We start from the raw sequence: 23,072 nt of genomic DNA, 5'->3' as shown, positions 1-23,072 counted from the left end.
GAGCAAGTCTACGTTCACTTTTTGACGTTTCGCCTTCTTTGGCGTTTCGACGATTACTCGACTTTTCGAAGTTTTTGACGTGGGGATCACGGTTGCCACATGTTCTCTCGTGTAAATGGCGAATTCGTCGTTGAAAAATTATCTAGAAAGAATAAACAAAACAAATTGTGGTTTATTGTGGTAAGTATGAAGTAAATAGAATGTTTGGCATATTATACGAAACGAAATGTCTTGTAATCAGGTCATCACAAAATTAAACTAATCAATTCACTTGTTGATGTTAAAAAAGTACGTAGAATAAAAAGTATAAAGCTCTCGACACACCGTAAGCTGAAATTTTTACCGGAAATTTTGACACGTTACGGAAAGGCAAATTCACGTTTGTCTTGTATCTGAGAGGCCACACGAAGAATAAAATTAATTTGTAATGCCAAACTGTTTACGCCTCGGCCAAAACGTTTGCAAAACGCCTCGGCCAAAACGCCGACCGTGAATCCAACCGTAAACACTGTTAGCAAACGCTTTGTTTACAAACAGATTATAATATAAGTTCTTATATGCTGGTACAGCAACAAAATCGAGAAAAACAGTAAAAATATTCATGAATCTACTTATTTCTCTTCCATTTCTATTTTCTCGGACCAAAAACACGAACGTAAACACGTTTGACATTTCGTTTTTATATTTTTGCTGCTACACGAAGCGTAAACTATTTGACATAACAAATTAAATTTACCCTTTTACCTGCCTTTCGCCCCCGTTCGCAATCGGTGTGAAGGGTCCGAAAAAGTGACGCGTCGTAACGGAATCAACGTCGGCGGTGTGTGGAGGCTTTTAAACGTCCGATTGTAAATTGTACACCTATGCTTGTAAATACCTTGCCATTCATCGTCTCACCGCGCTTTTAGCAGCACACAGACTCTCTCGCTCTAACATCTTCGATTTTCGAATTTTCGTTCGATATAGACATAGCCGCATAGCGGATGTGGTGGTGACTACGCTTAGTGTGCCATTGTGCCATTTTCATGAAAGTAGTTTGTTCATTGTGTTACCAAGCCACGCCAAGCTTTGCAGTAGTTTTTCAGTGAAAATTACATTCAGAAAGAATAGTGTTGAAGCAGATATTGATTATCTTAAGGGTAAGCAGGCTTCTCTAGTTGGAGCACATACACGGTTTCATACATATTAATCGTTGATTGTATCACAAATTAATTTGGAAACCCTCGTGCAACATGACAGTGCGTAAAAACAACCAGCGGGTAAATTAAGAACTATGGCGGCATGTGTGGCGGCATTATCGAAGGAAACTGATTCCTTGAAGGTCATTAAGAACTGGTTTCTTTCATCCTGGAGTATGGTATGTGACCCAACTTACGCGAACTTAAATGTTCGAGGTCAAACCCTTGTGGTTCGAGTTGTAGGAGTTATGCAATATCCTGATGCTTGGAACAATTCGGAGCCTGGCCGTGCGGTGAAAGTTCTGACTAGGCATTACAGGAAGAGGCGGCTTTCAAGTTGCAAAAGTAAAATGGAAGAAAATGTGTTAGTGTGAGAAAGGCTCAATGCGCTAGACATGTTTTCGCAAGCCGGGGGACCCACACGCTAAGCAATTAAAAGATATTTGGTTTGATTTGAAAGGTGATTAGATCGCTGTAACGTGTTTGCTAAATTTTTCTCTTGTTTCATTTTCCAAATTTACTAAGCGTTATATAATCCTATTTTTGATCAGTTTATTCTCAATCCAAATTGGCGTCCAAATTGATGCTCGAAGATCCTTAACGAAGTTGTAGACTTAATGATTCAAACATGCATTATGTTTCATTGTTGTTGTGCGAAGCGATACCAAGATTACAATGTGAAGTAAAAATCAAAATCATCAGTCTTAGTTTTCTATTTAAAAACATACGGTTACCATGTTGTTTCATTATGGATATTTTATGTTGTACGGTTTGTTTCAACACCTAAAATGAACTAACATTAAAAACTTATTATTCAGCATTATTATAACAACAACAACATTTATAAAACGAAATTAAATATCATATATTATTATATTATTCAATTTATTTCAATTATTAAGTCAACGGGTCACAAGGTTCAGGCTTCATCCTATATATATAAAAATGTCTTTAAACTAGGAAGTAAAAAGGAGCAAATAACAGAGCAAATGAAGAATAGAGAATCGTAACCCAATAACGTGGAAAGAAAGGAGGTAAATGTTTGGCAGTTTTTGGAGACATCAATCTCAAATACCGGCGATGCACAGTTACAGGCTTAAAACAACCAAAGAATTTATGAAATGAAATTAAATATTATTATATTCAATTTATTTCAATTATAAAGGAAATTGATGAGCATGCACATTCAACTCTGACATGAGAATTGAGAGATGATCAGTGCCCGAAGAAAAAGAGCACCAATGTCAGCAGTTAACAATTAAAACAGAAATAGAGGCGGGTCAAAGCTGATAATCATACGTGATTTCATCGGCCAAATACCAAGCAATAACAGAACTCCATAAGGTGGAAGGTTCTAATGATGAAACCATCCAGATATCAAATGTCCACGCCCGTGAAATTCTCCCCTGTACCGAAGTTAAATAGTTTTCTGTTAATTTATGATTTTGAGAAGTTCTAGGCTGATTTTTGTTAAGTAGTTTTCGATAAGGAATTGCTCTATAAAGTAATAGAAGTGGAAACGCGAGTGTTATATAATTCGTGTTCTGGATTTATTTTAAAAAACCTTTCATCTCGGGCATTAAAATGGTTACACAAACAGTACTTTGACTTGAACACTGACTATTCGATAGGTTTTATAATTTGTTTGAAAACACACATACACAACTTTGTACTACCATTCCATTAGCGACTATCAATCGGCTGGGAACGCATGATAAACGTGTAGTAGTTTAATTTGACCGTTACATAGCGTGAGTGGTGAGTGCGGGTGGTTTGATGGTCGAAACCGTAAAGTAGAGCAATACGTCTATAACAGGAAACATAAAGATAATAACCCATATGTACAGATCACATCGGCAGGCGAACGTTGCAGTTACTAGATAGATCGGTTGCAATGAACGAAGAAGGAAACATTCGAGAAAAAATTGCACCATAGCAACCGATTTGTTTTGGCACAAGAGGAGAAATGTCAAACATTAGAGGGTCAAAGATAGGAAACCTGTTAGAAAACGACAACTTGGCGGCTTGTGTTGGTTCATCAATATTGGTATTACATACATAATAGACAATCTGGAAAGTAGGCTTTTTTGTATTAACATTGTTACTAGGGTGAGTAAATTCTCTTTTTGTATTTTAACTATACAGTGGCTGATGTAGTAATTTTCCTGTGGGAGAAAGTCTCAGAATTGGGAACATTCACCCCAATATCTCCATCACTAAAAATCGTTTTGATAAATCATTTAAGACAATATGCAATACGATGCCTAAAACACACGATAGTCGAACACCGCTTTAAGAGCGATCGATTCGCTCTCAATAAGTGAATAAATAGCTGGTATTGTAACTCATGTGTTTATTATACAAACAGATGGTGAACAGACCATTAATTTAAAAAGATTTAACATCCATTCATGTTATTTCTTGGGACTGTTTTCTCCTTTCTTGACAGAATAGACAATTTTCGTAGTTGTGTTTGGCTGCACTACATAATAAAATGCATCTTGGAATCCGAGTGTATAAGTTAGTTGATTTATGTATAAGTTGATTATAGTATAAGTTGATTTATGTTATACTTTTGTGATACAAAGCTCTTATTTTTTAATTTTCTTACAAATAACGGTTCAAAATATGTACATTGGTTAGTTGGCTGCATTTCCTGCGAAGGAACTCTCAATAGTTCTGAAGAAACCAGACTCAAAGAGACTAAAATAAAATGAAGCAATAGTTTATTTACATAATCGACAGAATTGTATATTTAGAACCTTACTTTTGCATTTCGTTCAAAACGTAAGCATGAAATAAATCTCAGCTCCGTCCTCTCCACGAGACGTAACCAAGATCTGCAAGATCTCTAAGATCTTGCAAGAAACTGTACCGACATTCCCATTGTTACAGCGCCATCTGGATTGTATGAAAATTAGTTGCGAATTGTGACTGATAATTGATTTGATATATAGTTTTTTTTTCTATTTTCGTTGGTTCAAGTTTGACCGGTAAAGGGGAGTAGAGAACCACTTCATTGGGCTAGTGGCTGCGTAAATTATTCGACACAATATAAATATCGTTAAAATGAACAAAATTTACAAATTAGTATTTAAATTATATTCTTTAATTTAAACTAAAGATACATTTCTGAAATGGGTTCTCGTTTAAAAATCTCTATTGCTATAGTATAGTTGGAAATAAGAATAATACCTTCATTTGCCTAGCAGTACGTCCAAGCTCTTTCTTTCTTGGTCAATTATATGTGGTAATAGTTTTGTGGCATGTATAATCATGGACTTCGGCAATGTATAGTAATGTCCTGCTATGTATCTTCATTGTCTTCGCTCTTCATTGCTCATCTCTTCATCGCCCATTACCCACGTACAGAGGGAGAAGAGGGAGGATACAATGCGGATATAACGTTACTTACGTGTACCAGTAGTGACACTGCACAGTCCTAGTAAATATACCCCTTCGATTGGTAGTGTGGTTCTAGTAAATGAATAATGGACTTCCCCTCCACATAACAAAAAAAGTTGTGCTTCGCCACGAGTCCAGTTACACAAAATTTTTATCAATAAATATAAGTCCAATGTTCAGCATTGTGGTCAGTCATGTATTTCCGGTGCATGTTAATAGTTCGAACTTAGCTTGATTCCATAAGTGCGATCCAAATTCTTCAGTACCATAAAATTTTTGTTCTACGTTTGAAGTTGTGGAAGAAAAGTTACTGTTCGGTGATTTGTGTTTTCATCATTAGTTGGTTATTGGAGGTTCGACATTATGTGGTATTACATATATTTAATTATCAGAAGTATGTTTTGATAGAGTTCATCGTCCATTCGGATCCTTAACAAACTGTTGCCTTTTTCCGAAATGTTTGTTTGTTTATGTTGACTTGTCGTACAAAATCTAAAATACATGCAAAAATTAAATGAGAAATATTGAACTTCATTTAGTATTTTACGTTACTTACTTTTCTTGAATGAACAACAAAATAGAACATAAAACAAAATTCGATGAAGATCTAATGAAACGCACTGACAACAAATGTACAGGTGTGCTTATAGAAAGAAAAACTTATTGAACACCACCGTTTTTATATTAGCATAAAGATTCGATTATATTACTCAGCAACTCGTGGGTATTGCATTATTTACCGAAGTAGATATTGAAAAGTTATTGAAAAAAATCAACATTCTCAACAAAAATTAAAATGTGTTGATGTCACTTTGAAGATATACCAGTGAGTATATTTAATGAACAATTGGAACGCACCTGCATGTTGGATACATTGTTGTGCCTTTGCAAATCAAAAACAAATTATTTTATAAATTCCGTGTGTTTCTGGCAAGGTTAGGGGTAAATGGTTTTGTTGTACAACTGTTCTCACCATGCTATTGAATTGTAGAAAACAGTATTAAAACGCTCCGTTCCTAGAGTAGACGGTAACACTCGTCGTTATCACGTAGTATTGTGGTCATAGGTTCGATTCCCGTGACAGGGAAGATGACGCAAGGCCAGTTTCCCTGCCCGTAAAAACACATTGTTACAGAAAACATCAGAGATTACCATTGTCTCGTGTGCTGGCTTAGACCGCTCGGTGGTTGATGCAGGATAAGAAGAAACATTATCACAAATCGCTTACTTAGTATGTTTTCTTGTATGTTTCAGCCAAGAAATGAAGCGCGGAAATGAAGAAGCTAGCGATGGAGCAAACGAAGAACAAATATCTGCAGATCTAGAAGGATCGAACGATGAACAAAGCGTGAAAAATAATGCTCAAGCTGAAGACTCGTCCGACTCTAGTAAATCATCAGTAAAACGGATGCGTTCAGAGGATCAAGAAGTTCGACTCTTGATTCCCAGTAAGGTAAGCAGCTTAATTATCGAATATGGGATTGTTTTGGATTTGTTGCCCTATTTCAGTGGAGTTGCTTGTTTCATAAATTTTATGTAATAACTATGAGTTGTTCGGTCACTTCAAATAAAAATAAAAATCCCTATACGAACCTAGTATCTGTCGTGTTTTTGGCACAATATGTCTCACAATTCGAATGTGCAATCATTCCCTTGTGTTACATAGCATTGGGCTAATTTGTCCTAATTCTAATGGCTAGTTAAAAGTAGTCATACATCCTTTTTCATTCGAGTATTTAGTATTTCGTGAACAACAGCTTTATTTGTGTTGTGTTTAACGCAACATGCTGGTTTTCCCCGCTTCTTCGTTTACTTTTTCTTCAGGATTTGAAAAATTCTACTTGATCGGCAACGTAGACGTGAGTTAAAGTCACTTACGATTTTATAAAAAAGTGTCGAAGTTTTGAGTTGCTTCGATTTTTTAAAACCGTTTTGACATGTTAGGAATGTTGAGCAGTAATCGACTTAATTGCATCAGTTGCTTTGCTCACTTTCCCCTGTAATGATTATGCCAGATATGTTGATACTTTTAACCGATCTCTGAACTTTTAATGCAACACATACAAAGCAACAGATGTCTAGTAACAGTAACTGATTTTTTTCTTTTCTTGCATGGTTTTCCACATCACTGCATTTTCGGTATACGTTGTTATTGCTGAAAGATGGCTGGAGCTATCATAGGAAAAGGTGGACATAACATTCAAAAACTCCGCACAGAGGTATGCTATTATATTACACGCGTATAATATCTACAATATATATAATCGAAAACGTAACTATTAATTCTTGCAACGATGCTACATTTAATTATTATTTTATAGTTTATCCATATAAAATAATTTCACTGAATAACTAACAATCTCCTTATGAAAACGTTTATTTTTCGACTTATTATTTTTTAATTGTAATTGTGATATTTAAGTAAGATCCCGATGGATAATTTATGTGCATTATAAATCACACTTTTGCGAGCTATAGATATTCTTATGAGATAGCAATTTATAATCTATTTCTTTTTATTGCTATGGTAAATATAAGTATTCGTAACGATTTCAGCAGTAAAATCTAGCGCAAAGCTCTACCCTTTGTTAAAAAGATCGATTCTACTTTTATATTACATCGTATTATCGCTGCGGAAGAAAGAACCAACATAATGTTTTCATCACTATGGTTTGGTACTTTCGAATGTTTTTTCTAATTATTCGTCTCTTTTTATGTCAACCAACTTCTACTCTGTTTACGGTTTGATTTTCTTTGTATACATTGTTAATACTGAAATGAATGGTGTGCGTCCTGTTGAATTTTATCTTAATATATTTTTTCTTCTTTTCCCTTCCTCCATTCCTTATCGGGTGCGTTGAACTGTTGATGTGTCATTTTGACAAATATCTTTACAAATTGACCAATCGCCCTCATCTATTGCTACTACCACTGGCCCTGCTAACTACATTGACTCAATGATTATGAACGTGCCCAATGAATATGATCTCGCGTAATGTTCATCCTGATGTCGTCCCGGGCTTGCTGCGGGGTCTTGTCGCTACAAACCATGCATCTATGCTGTACACAATATACACAATATAAAAACCAACACCTGTGCCACGTATATCCGGCTTCTTGACTGAACGTTGGTCTGGCCAAAATCAAACAAAACCGAAAATTGTGGACAACGTTTGTATTGCCTTCTACACGATCATATGGTGCATTGGTTGGTTGGTGCTGCAAACACATCTTTGGATTCAACAACGTTTGTCCGCATCATCAACACCACTATCACTACAACCACCACCAATACTACTACTACTAAAAAATCGTATCATCTCTATCAAAAATGCCTCGTGTTCCTGAACCTGACCTGGGTATTCAACCTGGCACCTTCACCTGCCTTGGGGGTCTGGGTGTCTCCGTCTACCAATTTGATGCCATTACATGCTGCCGCTATCGATGACCGTCTCCGTCTACTTCTTATATCAAAAACACGATTCCCGCGTGTTGTGATCATGATCGATAAACAATAAACAAACACAATTCCCCGGATTTTCCCTGGATTCAACATCTGCTCGCACACACTAACGCCTATTCACCCGGCCTATTCGTTCGCCTGATCGCTTCCCGGAATGCACAAAATCCTGTGGGAACACATCGACCAACAAATCCACGATTGCACGAATCTCCCAAATCGAATTGAAATCAAATCAATGGCTGTGAACAACCGGATACACGCGCTTGTAACTTGGATTCAACCGTGTACATCTGCGATCTCTTAACATGATCCTGTATCAATGGCCATTGAAATCGAACCAAAATGGAACCGAATAATCTCTACATGTATTCTGTTTTTGCCATGACTAATGTTTCATCGCCTGTGGCATGAGTGGCACACCTGTGTTGTTGATAACAATCACAATACCATTATCAACTATCTATGCCACTTATCTACACTCTGTCGCAAAATGGTCACTCGCTCGGCTGACTATGTACTGACCAACCGACCACCCGCTCGCCCGCCCGCCCGTCCAACCGCTCACGTGCTCGCTCGCTCGCCCGCCCGCCCGCCCGACTACCCGCCTGTGCCCGACCAACTTGGATCACCTCTTCTGGAAATTTATCAAATTTGTACTGTATCTCTTTTCTCTATTCTCTCTCTCTCTCTCTCTCTCTCTCTCTCTCTCTCTTTCTCTTTTTTTTTGTTTCTGATTTTGGTTTTATGTGCGAATTTCATCGTGTATCTTTCGATACGAAAATGCGTAACGCGTTCAATCTCTCATCGTTGCCTGGTTTAATCCAAAACCAACCACCAAACAAATCAAACGAATTAATTCCAAACAATACCGAACATATAATCAACTACTGCAACTCGTGTCTCCGTGTCGTGTGTTTATGCCTGTGTCACCAAAAACTACCATTATCGACTGTGTCATTTGCGCGCGCACATCAACCCCCCTATGAGCAGTATCAAGCCCAAGTGAATATAGGCGACTGTACTGGCCCCGAACGGTAAACAACTCTTTCTATTATTTTTCTCTTTTTTATATTGTCCTATCAAATTTCAATAGCAAAATACTATGACTTATCCGTATATGAGCAACATTTTGTCATAATACGCAACTAGCCCTTCCATCTATCTACACATATCCTTTTTAAGAATCTGATTAAATCTTCTATCCAATTCTCGTTTCGAATGCTCTATGGATTTTCGTTTCGATAATTGCCACGTTGTATAAAGAAGATCACTTTTAGAAGATTAAGGAGAAGATTATTTAAACTTGATTAAACATTGGTTGATATTGGCATTATTAGGAACCAAAATATTTCTGAGACTCATATTTTGCCATGCAATTAATGTATGGTTGTTATTCTTTTTTTGCATAAAAGAAATAACTAATGAAAGCATGTTTAAATTCTGACATGCAAGATGTCCAATTAAAACCACGGTAAAAAATACATATACGTTCTTGCTGTTTGCAATAGAAAAATATTGCTATTTCTAATCATGTCTTTAGTTTGTGAAAAGTTATGCCATTCTTGCAGTTATTTTGCAATACTTGATGCACTCTAGGTCTCGTGTTGAAACTATTCGAATCATTTATGTAGTTCATAGTCCATACGTCGTATAATCTGTCCCAAGTCGAAGATCATAAGGATGTTGTTTCCCTTCCTTGGAAAAAATATTTTTAATATAGACAAAATGACAACCGAAACCTTACTCCACTCGAGTCTAAACCTTATTGGTACCTTTCAATTATGTGTGCCCGTTTCATATATTTTTTCCCTCGGTAATCAATGTTTTAACGAATTTCGTTTATCTTGTTTGTGAACTTACTATGGTTGTTACCGGCATTTAATTTCAATTACATTATGCCATCGTCGACAGTTTTAGCTATATTGAATATAACCATAAACTTAAAAGTCTCCCAATCATTGTGTGCAAACTTATCCTCTTGCGACAGGTATTTCCCCGAAACAACTATCTATGAATGTAGCAAATATTATTAATGTATAAGCTTAATATGCAACACGTTATTTTACAGACGTAAACACGTAACATTTATACTCTTGTTTATGATAAGAACTTAATATGTTATGCAAATTATCAATTGCAGTGTTTGAAGTGCTTCTACAATATTGCAATTTTATGCTGAGTTGTCACACAATACAGAAACATTAAAAATTGCTTTCCAACTTTGTCCTGTTGTTCGAAAACAAAAATCGATAATCTTGTTCAGTTCTATTGAATATAGATTATAAAGGTTAATTACTGTCAGGATGAATGCTCGTTGACAAATCTAGTTTTGTCACAATCTTTAGTTTGCGATAATGGGATTAGTAATGTACGCCAAAATTAGCGGTTCACAATACTTCTGTGACTCTACGACTATCTATCTATACACTAGAAACACTGAAGAAATATGAAATTCATTCAAATAATTTTACTTCATATTTTTATTTCCAGTGTGCTTACTATTGCTGCCGATATGGAAACAGTCACGAAAGTAGTGAAAGATGTAATGAAACACCTGGATAGAGTAAGTACTTTTAAGTTGTTTGTAATTTTTTTCTTATGGTCAAAGTGTATTATAATCAAGAGTTTAATGTTTTTTAATGTTGATTTGAAGTTTAAGTGACGTTGCAATCAAACGAAAGAAAGCTACGTAGCACGAGTAATTCTTTAAATAATGATAACATGTTTAAAATACTGTTTAGATATACCGCTCAGCTAATTTCTTTGATATACATACTCCTCAGAGACAAAGAATACATTAAATTAACCAAATAATTGAAAAACTTCCATTGTACATCATTATATGACTTGAATTGCAGTTGTTTTTGAATTTTTAGAATCTTCTAATTAACAATTACTTCTTTCTTTGATTGTACAAATAATTATGTTATTGTAAATAATTGGATTGTGTTAAATATTTGCTAGTTATGATATTCACATTGTAGGGCGTAATATTGATGCAGTTGAAAATTGAAATAAGTATAAGTACATCACTTCACAGAGGATTCCTCACTATTTCAAGGGATTCCTCACTATTCCTCAGTTCAACATCTTTAGTATTTGTTTCTCTGCTGTTATTGAAGCCTATAATATTTGACTACTGAACATTCTTTTTGTTACGTTAAAATTGTTGACAATTCCAACATTGCGTGCCATGTAAGATGCCGATTGTAATGTAATTTTGTCCATCATTTGAACCACTCGGGGTTTGCTTGGTTGGAAGAAGCACACCTAGTGCTGTCACCTAGCTAGTGGCATGGTAATGATTAGCAATCAACAGCATAAAATAATAAAGGTCATACATTCAAGCGTGGTATGTTCATGTATGTTGTCAAATCTTGCAAAAATGGGTAGTTCAAGCTAATGGTTTTCGCATTAAAATCGATTAGTTGGTGCAGCGAAGAAACGCCCATGAACTGTGGACGAACGAAACTGCATTCTATTTTATAAGAAGTATAAGTCAGTTTTAACGAAACATGTTTCTGGGTTTCATTTTAACCATTCCATGTTTCCTTAAAGGAACAGGCAAGTCGACGTGTAAATTTCTTGTTCCTTGCGATTTTAACATTGTATCATAAAAACACAATGTTACGTATCGATGTGTCATTAGTAAATTAACGTCGGTATACACATCCATCTTAACATGTCGAAATTTTAAAACAAACCAATTGCAATTGAATGATATTCTTACGAAAACTCTGCCAAATCTGTAAAAAGTAACAGGCTATGAATATTAATTTCATATTCTCTAATAGGCGGGCGACAATGAATACGAGCTGAGGATTTTAATTCACTTGAGTTTAGCTGGATGTGTCATCGGTCGCGGAGGCAGCAAAATTAAAGAAATTAAAGATGTAAGTATCCAACGTAGGTGAAACAAGATTAACATTCTATTTAATTTATCTAAAGAATTTGTCTGTAACTAAGGTCTCAGTCCCATAGAGCCTATAAAAACAAAGATTACTATAGTTCAGTATTGGTTGATAAAAGTCAAGGATAATAACAGTTGAACGGCATGTCGTTTGATTTAAATGACTGCGTCTGAGTTCTTATGGCGCCAGAAATAAGTGGATGGTTGGTTGGCGTGTTACTCTGAACATAAAATCGTTATTAAGGTAGGTTGTCCAACATACAATTCCCTTTAAGTGGCGTGGATGATTTGTGGTGGATACGTATAGGGCAAGCATAAAGCAACTAGATGCAGACTGCTACCGTCTCGTATATCAAGTAATCGCGGATGTTGAACTGACCTATCCCCCAACATACCAGCAAATAATAGGGGAGAATTTAATACAAACGCAACATGTATGTAAAAGTGCTGCTGTTCCTTTGAGATTATAATTGTAAAGATCTCTGTCATAATTAATGGTTGGGTTGCTTCTAATTCTAAAAATAGAATTAGTTGTAAACATTCCTCGAAGGGGCTGGACCTTAAACTAGTTTTTGTGTTTTCTTGGCGATACATGCGAAGGGCAGGTGGTGGCTGCTTGTGATCTTTATTGACTTCCAAAGAAATATGTATTAGCATAATTCAACTAAACTTTCCATCGCCATCTGCTCCAGCTGGTTTGATATTGAGATGGTCTGCCGCGATGAAATTGTAGACAATACGGACAACAAGAAATGGGACAATTATAAAGAGAACGATAATAAGAAAAGGCAGAAGATGCAATGTGTATCGTTGTCCTTCGTCAGTAAAGGTTTTTGAAATGCATGATGTCCTATATGCTTTTCTGTATGCGTGAAATTTGGCACAAGAAAATGGTTAACCAAGTAGGAGAGAAACGGTGAAACACCATATGTGAAGGATGATATTGAAGGAACCGACAACCAGAGCAACGAAGGGTAAAATGAATGAACAAAGAGAAAAGAGAGAAGGACAGATTATAGTGTGTGACTTCGAAAGGGAAGAGTATTGCATATTGAAGCAAACCTTGCATAGTTTGAATGTGTGGTTTCGATAGAAAGTGAGTTGGAAAAAGATAGACAAGGAGAAAAATGTTTGAGAGGAAAAAACCATTATTGTAGAACTGAGCGACAGGGAGAGAAACAGCGAAAGAGATAGAGAGAGAGAGTTGGAACGCTGAAAGGAGAGATTGCTGAGGAAAGAGAAAAAGCCAGAGAAAGAATGAGTACTCAAAAGCAGAACTTTGAGACATGCGCAACAGCTTTCTGATGGTGAATATTTGTCTTCATGATGTCAGTTAGCATCCAGCAGCAACAACAACCGAACACGGTCAATCATCATTTTGGCTAAACTTGAAACGATCAAAAAACGAAAAAAGTTTTCTTTAAGTTATATATAGTGTGTGCGACATATACGGAACGCTCCTCCTAAAGAAAGCAATTTCATCAAAATGTGTGGCGTCATTTCTACCAAGCGCGCATTGAGTGATAACGACAAATATTGTCACTTTTAAGAGTCCATTGGATATGTACCTCCAAGGAAAATGCTGAAAATGTTCTAACTAGCTTCTTTCAGTAACATCAGTTAGCCAGCCAGAATAGTAAAGATTGCTTGTTTTTTTGCATGTCAATATCCGTCAGTGAGGTACAAGTAAACTAGTGTTTTGGTTAGTTAGCCTTGTGATCCTCGCTGCAAGTTGATGGTGCTTGTCTTTGTTGTCGATGTTCAGGGCCAATTTCGAACAAAGAAATACTCCATTACACTATTTTGATGTCGAATGTTGTTCGAACCGAATATTTTCTAAAAATACGATCTCAAAAAGTGCACAAAAACATTATGAAAATGGATTTAGATCATGGGATTGTTCCTAACTGGTAAGCAGAAACATTAATAATCTTTTTTTTACTTTTCCGTGGTCTACATAGTTGGTTCTTACTTGCTAGTATTTGTTTTCTACTGACTAGAACGAGAAAAGTCCAATTTGATTTGATTCTTCGTTACATAGCAGGATTTATATGTTTAATAATTTTGTAAATTCTTAAGTAAACACGTCCACAAAACCCGTTTTTCAAATCGCTATTCTCCACCCTTTTTCTTAGCGATGCTACCAAATTCCCAAAAAGTTTTCGTTCTCATCGAGAAGCAAACGCAATGAGTATGCAGCTGTCCAGAAACAGCCCCTGGGGATGTTTTTTTCTTCCTGCCTGATGTTTTCTACCGGCTGTACATCTGCTGCGTCATGCTGCATGGCATGCTATGTTCTGCGGATGGATGGCAGTTTGTGAATTCCCTACGTATATTCATTTTTGTGAAGTGTTGCAAGGACCTAAGAACTTGGCCAATGTAAAATAACAGTCTTGCTAATGCTAATGCTGCAGCCTATCAATCAAGCATAGACGAAAGTGACGCCGATGAGTAAGCGCATAGTAGCGTAAGCTTGTGGCGGCAGCTCCAAGATTCGGATAAGTGCTTGAATGCATTTGTGCGTTTCGAATATCAGATGTTAACAACCAAGTGCAGATGGCAACGCTTCTCTTCTCGTTATTTTTTAAATTGGTAGATAATTGTTACACCGAAGGCCTTGCATCCTCTCTTCATTTCATTCATTGTACTTACCTTGGCGAAATATCTTCGGATTGGCCGAACAGGGGTTCGTGGCAGCTGATGGTCTGTCCGTTAAGAATTGTATGCTTCATTAGTTCTCTTTGCGTTTCTCTTTCGTACATCTGTGAAGTTTTCGTCTTTCTGTTTCTTAATGGCTTGGATGTATGGGTGTAGTTTGGTGAAGGAGCAGATACGTAAAGGGGAAAGGAACTATAAAAGTAACAGCAGAAATATAATGAAGCGCAGCAGTGCCAACGATTGTAACTGCTGCAAAGGGATTATGGGCATATCTATGCGCCCATCTGCGCTTTTGACCACACGAAAATGTGAACACCATTTTTCAAGTTACAACGGCTGTGTTCTTCCTCTCTATAGTATTTTGGGTTTCTTTACGCCTTGCGTGTTAAAATTCACTGTTGTGTTTAGGTACACAAGGATACAAGAAGAACGCAAAGTAGACATTTTTGTAACCTATGGTAAATCATATTTTTCCTACACCATTCTCGATTCGTCTTAACTAGAATCAGTGAGATTTATCCAACGAATAGTTTTTGTAATCCATATTTGAACGAATTCAATTAAATTGCCTTAAAGCAGTGGTCTCAAACTCATATTAGCATGTGAACCGAACCGGCAGCTGAACCGACAAGAACATTTTCTTGTGATTTATTGCTGACTATCCTGACTGGTGTAACGTAATTATATACTCCGCGGACGTGGTCGAGGGCCGCACAAAACAGTATCGCGAGCCGCGTGTTCGAGACCACTGCCTTAAAGTAACGACTGAAATTAATTTTCTTTTCTAATCAATAATTGCATCATTGTCATATTTTGCAGGAAATTGGATGCCGGTTAAAAATTTTCTCCAACATTCCGCCTCAAAGCACAGATCGCATAGCGCAAGTGATAGGCAGTGAAGAGCAATGTTTGAAGACGCTTAATGAGATTATTAAGCTGGTCAAGGGCACACCGATCAAAGGCCCGGTCCATAACTATGACCCGCACAACTATGACGACATGTACGCTGACGAATACGGTGGCTATGGCGTTGGTGGTGGCGGCGGCGCCGGCGGAAGTAGTGGCGCAGGTGTTTTCCGTAACGGAGCTGGTAGTCGTGGTAATGGCAGCGGTGGTGCTACTGGAAGTGGATACGATCGGCGAGGAGAACGATTTGATGATCGAGGACGCTCCAGTCGCGGTGGTGGTGGCGGTGGAGGTTACGAACGAGGAAACGATCGAACGAACCGTGGTGCGGTTGGTGCAGTTGTCGGTGGAGGCGTTACTGGCGGTGGCGGTGGCGGTGCGGCGGGTGGCATGAGGTGACGATTAGTTTTGTGACCGAGCTTGGTTTCATTACTTATTGACTATTGTTTCCTGGCAGAGACAGAGACTACATCAATCCGTGGGCTAATCCTATCAATGGCGGCAACATGGGAGGCAACTTTGGAAATAGCACTGGTATCGGGTTGGGAAGTCTGGGAAGCCTTAATCTTGGCGGCGCAGGAGGCAATTTGGGTAACGGAAATTTACCCAACTTTGGCGCCGGCAATAATGGCGCGATGGATAACAAAACATCTACGCAGGTGACGATTCCGAAAGATGTAAGTGATCACAAAAATCCGTAGAAGCATCATTGTTTTAATGTTACTTGTCGATTTTGTGTTACAGTTAGCCGGGGCTATCATTGGCAAAGGAGGTGGCAGAATACGTCGCATTCGAAATGAATCGAACGCTTTCATCCAAATAGATGAAGCATTGCCCGGATCGAATGATCGCATCATCACCATTACTGGCACTCCAAAAGAAATTCAGGCTGCTCAGTACATGCTTCAGCAAAGGTAGTTATAATACTGTAATTAATTAAATATTATTGAGCTAAGGAGAATGAAATTAAATGGAAGAAACCCTGAGAACTTTTTGAGTTACAGAAGAGAACCTTTTTGCTTTTGCTGCTTTTTTCTTTCATGGCAATGTTTTTGATTTAATTAGATAATTCAAATCTTAAACTTGTTAACTACAAACAAGACGAAGGCGAAAGCGATTGTTGTATGGAAGACTAGTGATTTTGTTGTTTGATTTTAGATACTAACAATAAATCTCTTGTCTTACTACAAAGATCGCTGCTTGCTACAAAACATTTTAAACCTTCAGTACTTGTAATCACGACATGCCGACCACCTTTTTAGTACCTTTACTATGTTAGTTATACTTTAATTTGATGCCACTGATTTTGGCTGTTTGGGTATTTTTAACCTTTTTTGTGGGCATTTTTCTATGACATTCAGCTCGGCTTTTTACAAACTAAATGCCTGCAAACTGCGTTTAAGCGCTTTTTGCAAATATTATCGAAACATTATTGAGACTTTTTTTGATTACTGTTAAAAATAGTTCAGTATAGTTAACTTCATCTTAAAATCATTTCAATTAGGTTTTGACCACTTGCATCGTGTTTCACAATAAGAAGCTATTTAGCCTATACTACATTTATAAAATAAGAGGATGTTTCACTACTCTAGCTGAAAACTACATTGTTAGTAATTTATATTGTATCTTTTCATTATACACCATGAATGTTGGAGATCTTCGAGTCAATTAGATTTAACAAAATGAAAGCTTGTAATAACTATAGAGCGTGAACTTCGGACACGGTTAACTAGTTTTATTGTACTTTCCCGCAAAATCTCCTTAAGCCGTCCAGAGAGATAGAGAGGGTAGGCCCCGCTCGAGATGGTCGAAATGCGTCGACAGGGACGTTAGAGCGGCTGGAATCAATACGTGGTGGACGAAGGCGATCGACCGCGTGCGGTGGAAGGATTCTATAATGCAGGCCCAGACCGCTCAGTGGTTCTAGCCACATATGAAGAAATTTCCAATGAATATTTGAATTATGAGCAATGTTGGAAGAATGAAACAGTTCCATGTATGCATCTACATGGACATATAAATTATTGACGTTATACTACTTGATGCATTTTACACCATGGTTTATTTTTTAAAGTTATAATCAATATTAGATAATGTTCCGTAAAAATAATTAAATTGCATTCATTTTTCGCAAGAATCTTACAAAACAGCATTTTTGTACAGTTATTTATATATGGTAAATCCATAGTATCATGATGCGCTAACTTACCAAAGTAGCTCGCTCCGCGTTTGTTTCACTAATGATTTTTTTCAAATCTTTTTCTGCTCTAGCGTTCGTGAAAATCTTAGTGGAACAGGATCTGGCTTCAACCGCAACTAATTCAAACGAACGGGTTGTATGAAGTGGGGAGAATGAACGGGAAGATATAAACTACACACATTATTCGCATCTCCTGATGGTGACCGATGACCGCAAAACACCTGTCCTAGTTGCTGGAGCAGTTTGAAAAGGAAAATAATGGAACCGAAATTCAACTAAATACAGTTGGTAGCATTTGAATGATAATTTCTTTAATACAAAATTGTTTCAAGAAAATTGAGCAAACTTCGATGGCTAATTATAATATTTCTTAATTGGAATTATGAGCAAACGGTGCATTTGTCGGACCAGTGAATTCCTTTGTTACTAGAAAGACCTGAAATCAATCAATCAACAATGTTTATGGCTAGAGTTAGTTTTTACCGTCCAATACTGATCGAATAGTCAAAACATACAACTTATTTCTGTCACATATTGTAAACCCAGCTCAATATACTTCGTAACACACAAAATGAAAAAACGTATGAATGCTGAATCAAAAGGCATTTCTTAATTCTGTTGATTGTAACAAGTCTTCATGTCTTGGTTCGAAGAATTTATGAGCCTTTTTAATTTTTCACACTACAACATTCACATTCTTTCACGTTTGATAAGAATCAATTGCTGAAAGATAGCAGAAGTTTGAAAAAGCATGTTTCCTACCATTGCTTATTCCTTTTTGTGTTCCTGTATTTCCCATATGTAATAAAAATCAGTTGCCCACTAGCACTGCTGTATCTTCTTGCCCAAACGAAGACCGGGAGATTCCTAATCTCAACTACTGTGTTCGGTAAAAAAATCATAAAGAACATTACTGCATGACTGTCAGTAACAACTCAAAGTTGAAAAATGGAGCTCTGCCCAATAACAGCATACCGAGTGGACATTGGCGTTAAGGTTTTGTTTGTTATATGTTTTGAACAAAAATTGCAGCTTCGAGAAGATGCGGCGCGGTGGTGTGCAACTGATTTTACTAATAACTAGCAGGGCCATATATATTCCTACTGTTTTAGTAACCAGTGAAAACAGAAGTGTATTTTTGTTTGCTGTGGCATTTCCCCTTGTGAAACCCATTAAGAGTGTCATGAAAAATGTAATAGCTAAAACGCAAAGCTCGTATCATAACTAATTTTACAGAACTGAACTCACTGTCATATTCATTTTGTTGACATATTCGTTTTAGCCTTATTCAACGTTTAATCAGTGAATGATATAGTCAAAGATATGGAAGGTTCTTGCATTTCATTAGTTTAGACAACTTCCTGCAATGAATGATAGTCATATAATCTCCATCTACCAATTTTGGCAAAAGTGAAATACAGGAAATTAAATAAACTATTAAAATGTCTTTCTTTCACGTACCTACAGAGTTATAAATTATTTTGACACACCTCCAGAGCCTATCAACCTATACATCCTCTCCTCATCGATGACGCAAACGCGCAAACAATAACAGCAATACAAGATACATTACACATTATTAAGGAGAGCAATTTGTAGCAAGAAAATATCGAAAATTAAAAACGAAAAATGAAAGGATGTTCTACGCATTATTATTGCTGTTTTGCCAATTGAACTCGTCAACAATACAATGATTTTGTATTGAAGATATACGTTTACTGATTTGTTTGTGAGGCTTAGAGGTAGTAATGGCGAAGAATTCCGCCATATGACCACATTTTCGATTGGATCGCCAGAGAATAAATTCATAATTAAATTATACTGATAAGAGGAAGACGATGCTGGTAGGCTATGGAAAGATGGCAATTTGTTGGAAAATGATAAAAACCAAAAATAATTTTTGTTTTCATCGATGTGCAGAGTACAAGGATAGTCGTTTCTAAAAAAAATCTATACCAAATCGGATCTTACCCACACGTAAGTAATTGTGTGGCATACAATAAAATTTAAAAAGAATGCATTGATTGTCATTTAATCAACAAAACAGATCGTCGTGGAGGCATGAGAACTCCATTTTAATTTTTGAAAATAGACCACAAGGCAAGTACTTAGTCTTATTCACTGTATGTGATGTAGACCTTGTTTACATCTTTAAATAAAAAACAATGCCCACCCATAATTAGGTATAACTTTGTAGCTACTAAAAAAGAAACCAAAGTATGAATTGTGTACATGTTACAGATTTATTTGCCTAAATATTTCTATTTGATCATTCCTGGAATATATTGAAGATTCTTTTCGATGCCCTATCTTGAGTGAAGCGAATAAAAAAGTATAAAGCAATTTGATTCACCTCCTCGTGTTCACTTATAAAAGATTTGAAGCCTTTTGTTACTGCCATCACACATTCCATTTCTTCAAACAAAAAAAATAAAAAATAACATTCTACTAATAGTTGTCACTCGCGTAAAAAGAATGTGTGGCGTTTTTATAGATCTAAAACACTGAAACAGCATGGTGATAGAAGTCGACCATATTCCATCATCCAGTCTAGTAAAAGCTAATGGGTGCATATTTAAAATCATGTTGCATCGCTTCTGCCCTAGAAGCGAAGCTTTCCTTCTGTTAATGCGTCTATCTCTAGTCCGCCTAGTTTGTGGTGGGTCGAAATGCCCTGCAGCTTTGCGGAGGAATACTTCAGCCATGGAGCTTTAACCTTTTTCTTCGCCATTTCCGGTACAGTTTTCACCACCTTGGCTAATCGCTGAACGATCGGAACCAAGTCTTGAACACTATACTGTGTATAATGCTCGAGCGTTTTACTCCAAATCCTCGTGGTAATGTCCTTCTTTGTACCATTTGAGCAGTTTAGAGGAAATAGAAAAAGGGATACATACAGGGCTGCTGCGGCTATCTGCGGAATGATGAAACATGTTTATAATTTAATAACACAAGATATAGTTTAATAACACAAAAATATATGCCATTTCTAACCTCTGATGGTTTGTAGTGCGCAGTACTGTAGTCAACGCTGGCAAGCTCCAATAAATACTTTGCCAACACATGGTTTAAGTCGGATGCTTTGGCAGCCTTTGAAAAGCGACGCAGGAAGTGTGTTGGCAGCGGCTTCCCCATTTGAAACTCAAGTACCTTCAACATTTCCTTTTCCATTTCAAGAATCTGATACTTTTGGTATGTGTCATCGGTTATGAATACAAAATCCTGGATCTCTGGCGGAAACAGTTCTTCGTACTTTGATGCAATGAACATAGCTGTTACCCCTACTAGTTGTAATTTTTTCTTAGGAATATTTTTAACTTTCTGCAATAAAAGAATCGTACACCATTCATAATAATGTTGACGATACGATAATAGAAACAAGGTACCTGCAGGTAACGATCGATGAGCGAAACGGTCATATGATAGGTATCGATGTCCAACTTAAACTGGTTATGCACTTCATTGATCCAGTCTATCAAAATGATACGCATTTTGTGGGTGATCTTTAATTACAGAAGCGTTGCAGAAAAAGAACAATATCAGTATAGAACAAACCAAAACCCAAACAAAACGTACATACCTCTGCTTGACCTTCTAAAAAGTTTTCTTGCAGCATATAACAGGACGAGCTTTCCAGTTTATTGAGGTAGCGGTAGATATCGCTGGCATACTCGGATACAAGCATCGGATTCCATGCATCGTTCTCGTCTATGTTTTCGATAGTTTCTAACAATTGCTGCGAATGTGTGTCCAATCTGTCTAGGTGCTGAGTCGAGGCATGCTAGAAATTTATTTTGCATTGAATTTGTACTGTAAAAAAGGCCTTCAGCTGAGCGTTTTTATACCTTTGTCTTGAGAGATGCTTCAATTTCGTTCAGCGAGGAAGCGGCACCGTTTCCAGAGCATTTTTTATCCGCAGTAGTAGTTTTTTGATTAATTTTCGTCAACTGTCGCAAGGATAGCTGACTTTCTTCTCTTTTAGGACCAACTCGTTTTAGCTCGTTTCCGTTGTTCAACTGAACATGCACTTTCACAGCCCTTTGAGATTGATTTTCCTCCGATACTTTTAGCGCCTCGTTACCTTTGGCAGCTTTAAGAGAGTCGGACTTTGTCGGATGTTTCTTAGGGATTGTACTGCCGGCGACTGCCGAGATTTCTTCCTTACGCCAGCGTGTGTCGACACGCGCTTTTACATTTTTGAGCCCCAAATTCGTAACCTTCAATGTGGTAGTTTCCTTTTCAGCAACTTTTATCTCATGAGAAGCATTCCGGATGACTTTGTTGCCCAGTTCCCCTAGCACTGGACGTCTCGTAGCGGCGGCAACTTTTTTTATTCCTTCACTCACATTTCCTGCCCCATGGTTCTTGATAAACATTTTAGAAGGGAAAAATATAAGCCAATATAAAATCATGAATTCTTAAATAAAACACAGCGAAGAAAATTTCTATTCAAAATGGTTGCGACGTCCATCACATTTGCAGCTGGCTGTGCAAATCAGCTGGCGATGGACTTTAAAGCATAGATGGCGTCATCTTATCTCAGGGTGCATTTTTCCTAATTACATTACTCCACTTACCTCGTCAATTCTTATTATACGGGACATTGCTAATGATCGATTATCGCTTTTTGTTTCTAACACACCAATTCACGTTCACAATTACGAAGGTTATAAAGAATCGAAATCTGAAAGCGGTACCGCCACACACGCCAACGGAGAGCAGGTAAGAAAAAACGGCAATAACGCAACTTGACCGTTGGAAATCGTATGCGCTTTGAGAATGAGGCCTCTCTGTCGATAGTGAGCTACTTAGATGAATGTGCTGCGTTTGAGCTACGCGTTTTCAATGCGTTTTTCATGTCGACTGTCATTTGAGCGACGGCTTTGTCGACATATATTATCCCTTCCTAGACAACTTGTTTTATTTAAAATAAGTCGTTAAAATATAGGCATAGTTGGGTTCTCTTATACGAAATAGAGACGTCTTGAAAACTAGCAGGGATGGAAAGGCATGGAGCGGTATGGAACAAAAGGAATATTGTTGTCCATCAAAATATCCGTTTAATTGCGGTGCAATGTCTTCGATGATCAAGCTCTATCGAAAACAATAGATTTATAAGAAATATGTGTTACAACATGTTTAAAGAGGATTGGGAATGCGTTAAAAATTGTTATGCTTAAAAATTGGTATGCTGATATTGTTTTTTTTTTGTTCTAACGCTTCTATAATTAAAGATCACCCACAAAATGTGTATAATTTTGATCGACTGGATCATGAAGTGCATAACCAGTTTAAGTTGGACATCGATACCTATCATATGACCGTTTCGCTCATCGATCGTTACCTGCAGGT

The 23,072-nt window shown here is 37.1% G+C and overlaps 2 protein-coding genes across 4 annotated transcripts; one reads left to right on the top strand and one right to left on the bottom strand.

Annotated features, from left to right (window-relative positions):
- Nucleotides 1-1,016: 1,016 nt before the first annotated feature.
- On the top strand, nucleotides 1,017-20,241 carry LOC131206253 (heterogeneous nuclear ribonucleoprotein K). Of its 3 annotated transcripts, none has more exons than XM_058198736.1 (10): nucleotides 1,017-1,139; nucleotides 5,838-6,036; nucleotides 6,746-6,802; nucleotides 9,037-9,080; nucleotides 10,537-10,609; nucleotides 11,841-11,939; nucleotides 15,434-15,915; nucleotides 15,984-16,197; nucleotides 16,265-16,434; nucleotides 17,792-20,241. In XM_058198736.1, exons 2-10 carry the CDS (start codon nucleotides 5,845-5,847, stop codon nucleotides 17,838-17,840), a joined length of 1,380 nt encoding a protein of 459 aa, XP_058054719.1. In that variant the 5' UTR covers nucleotides 1,017-1,139; nucleotides 5,838-5,844; the 3' UTR covers nucleotides 17,841-20,241. The 3 variants fall into 3 exon arrangements, with proteins under 3 accessions (XP_058054719.1, XP_058054717.1, XP_058054718.1); XM_058198734.1 differs by having other exon boundaries at nucleotides 15,978-16,197; XM_058198735.1 differs by lacking the exon at nucleotides 1,017-1,139 and adding an exon at nucleotides 4,809-4,936 and having other exon boundaries at nucleotides 15,978-16,197.
- LOC131206252 (G2/mitotic-specific cyclin-B2) lies at nucleotides 19,947-22,477 on the bottom strand. Its single transcript, XM_058198733.1, has 6 exons — nucleotides 22,298-22,477; nucleotides 21,566-22,084; nucleotides 21,301-21,501; nucleotides 21,107-21,223; nucleotides 20,715-21,041; nucleotides 19,947-20,634 (listed from the first exon to the last, which is right to left on the bottom strand). The coding sequence occupies exons 1-6, from the start codon at nucleotides 22,322-22,324 to the stop codon at nucleotides 20,323-20,325; spliced, it is 1,503 nt and encodes a 500-aa protein (XP_058054716.1). The 5' UTR covers nucleotides 22,325-22,477; the 3' UTR covers nucleotides 19,947-20,322.
- Nucleotides 22,478-23,072: the final 595 nt, after the last annotated feature.

The sequence above is a fragment of the Anopheles bellator genome, chromosome 1, assembly GCF_943735745.2.
Source record: "Anopheles bellator chromosome 1, idAnoBellAS_SP24_06.2, whole genome shotgun sequence".
Taxonomy (NCBI): Eukaryota; Metazoa; Arthropoda; class Insecta; order Diptera; family Culicidae; genus Anopheles; species Anopheles bellator.
Note: the sequence above shows the minus strand (reverse complement) of the source record. Positions and strands in the feature narration are given on the sequence as shown.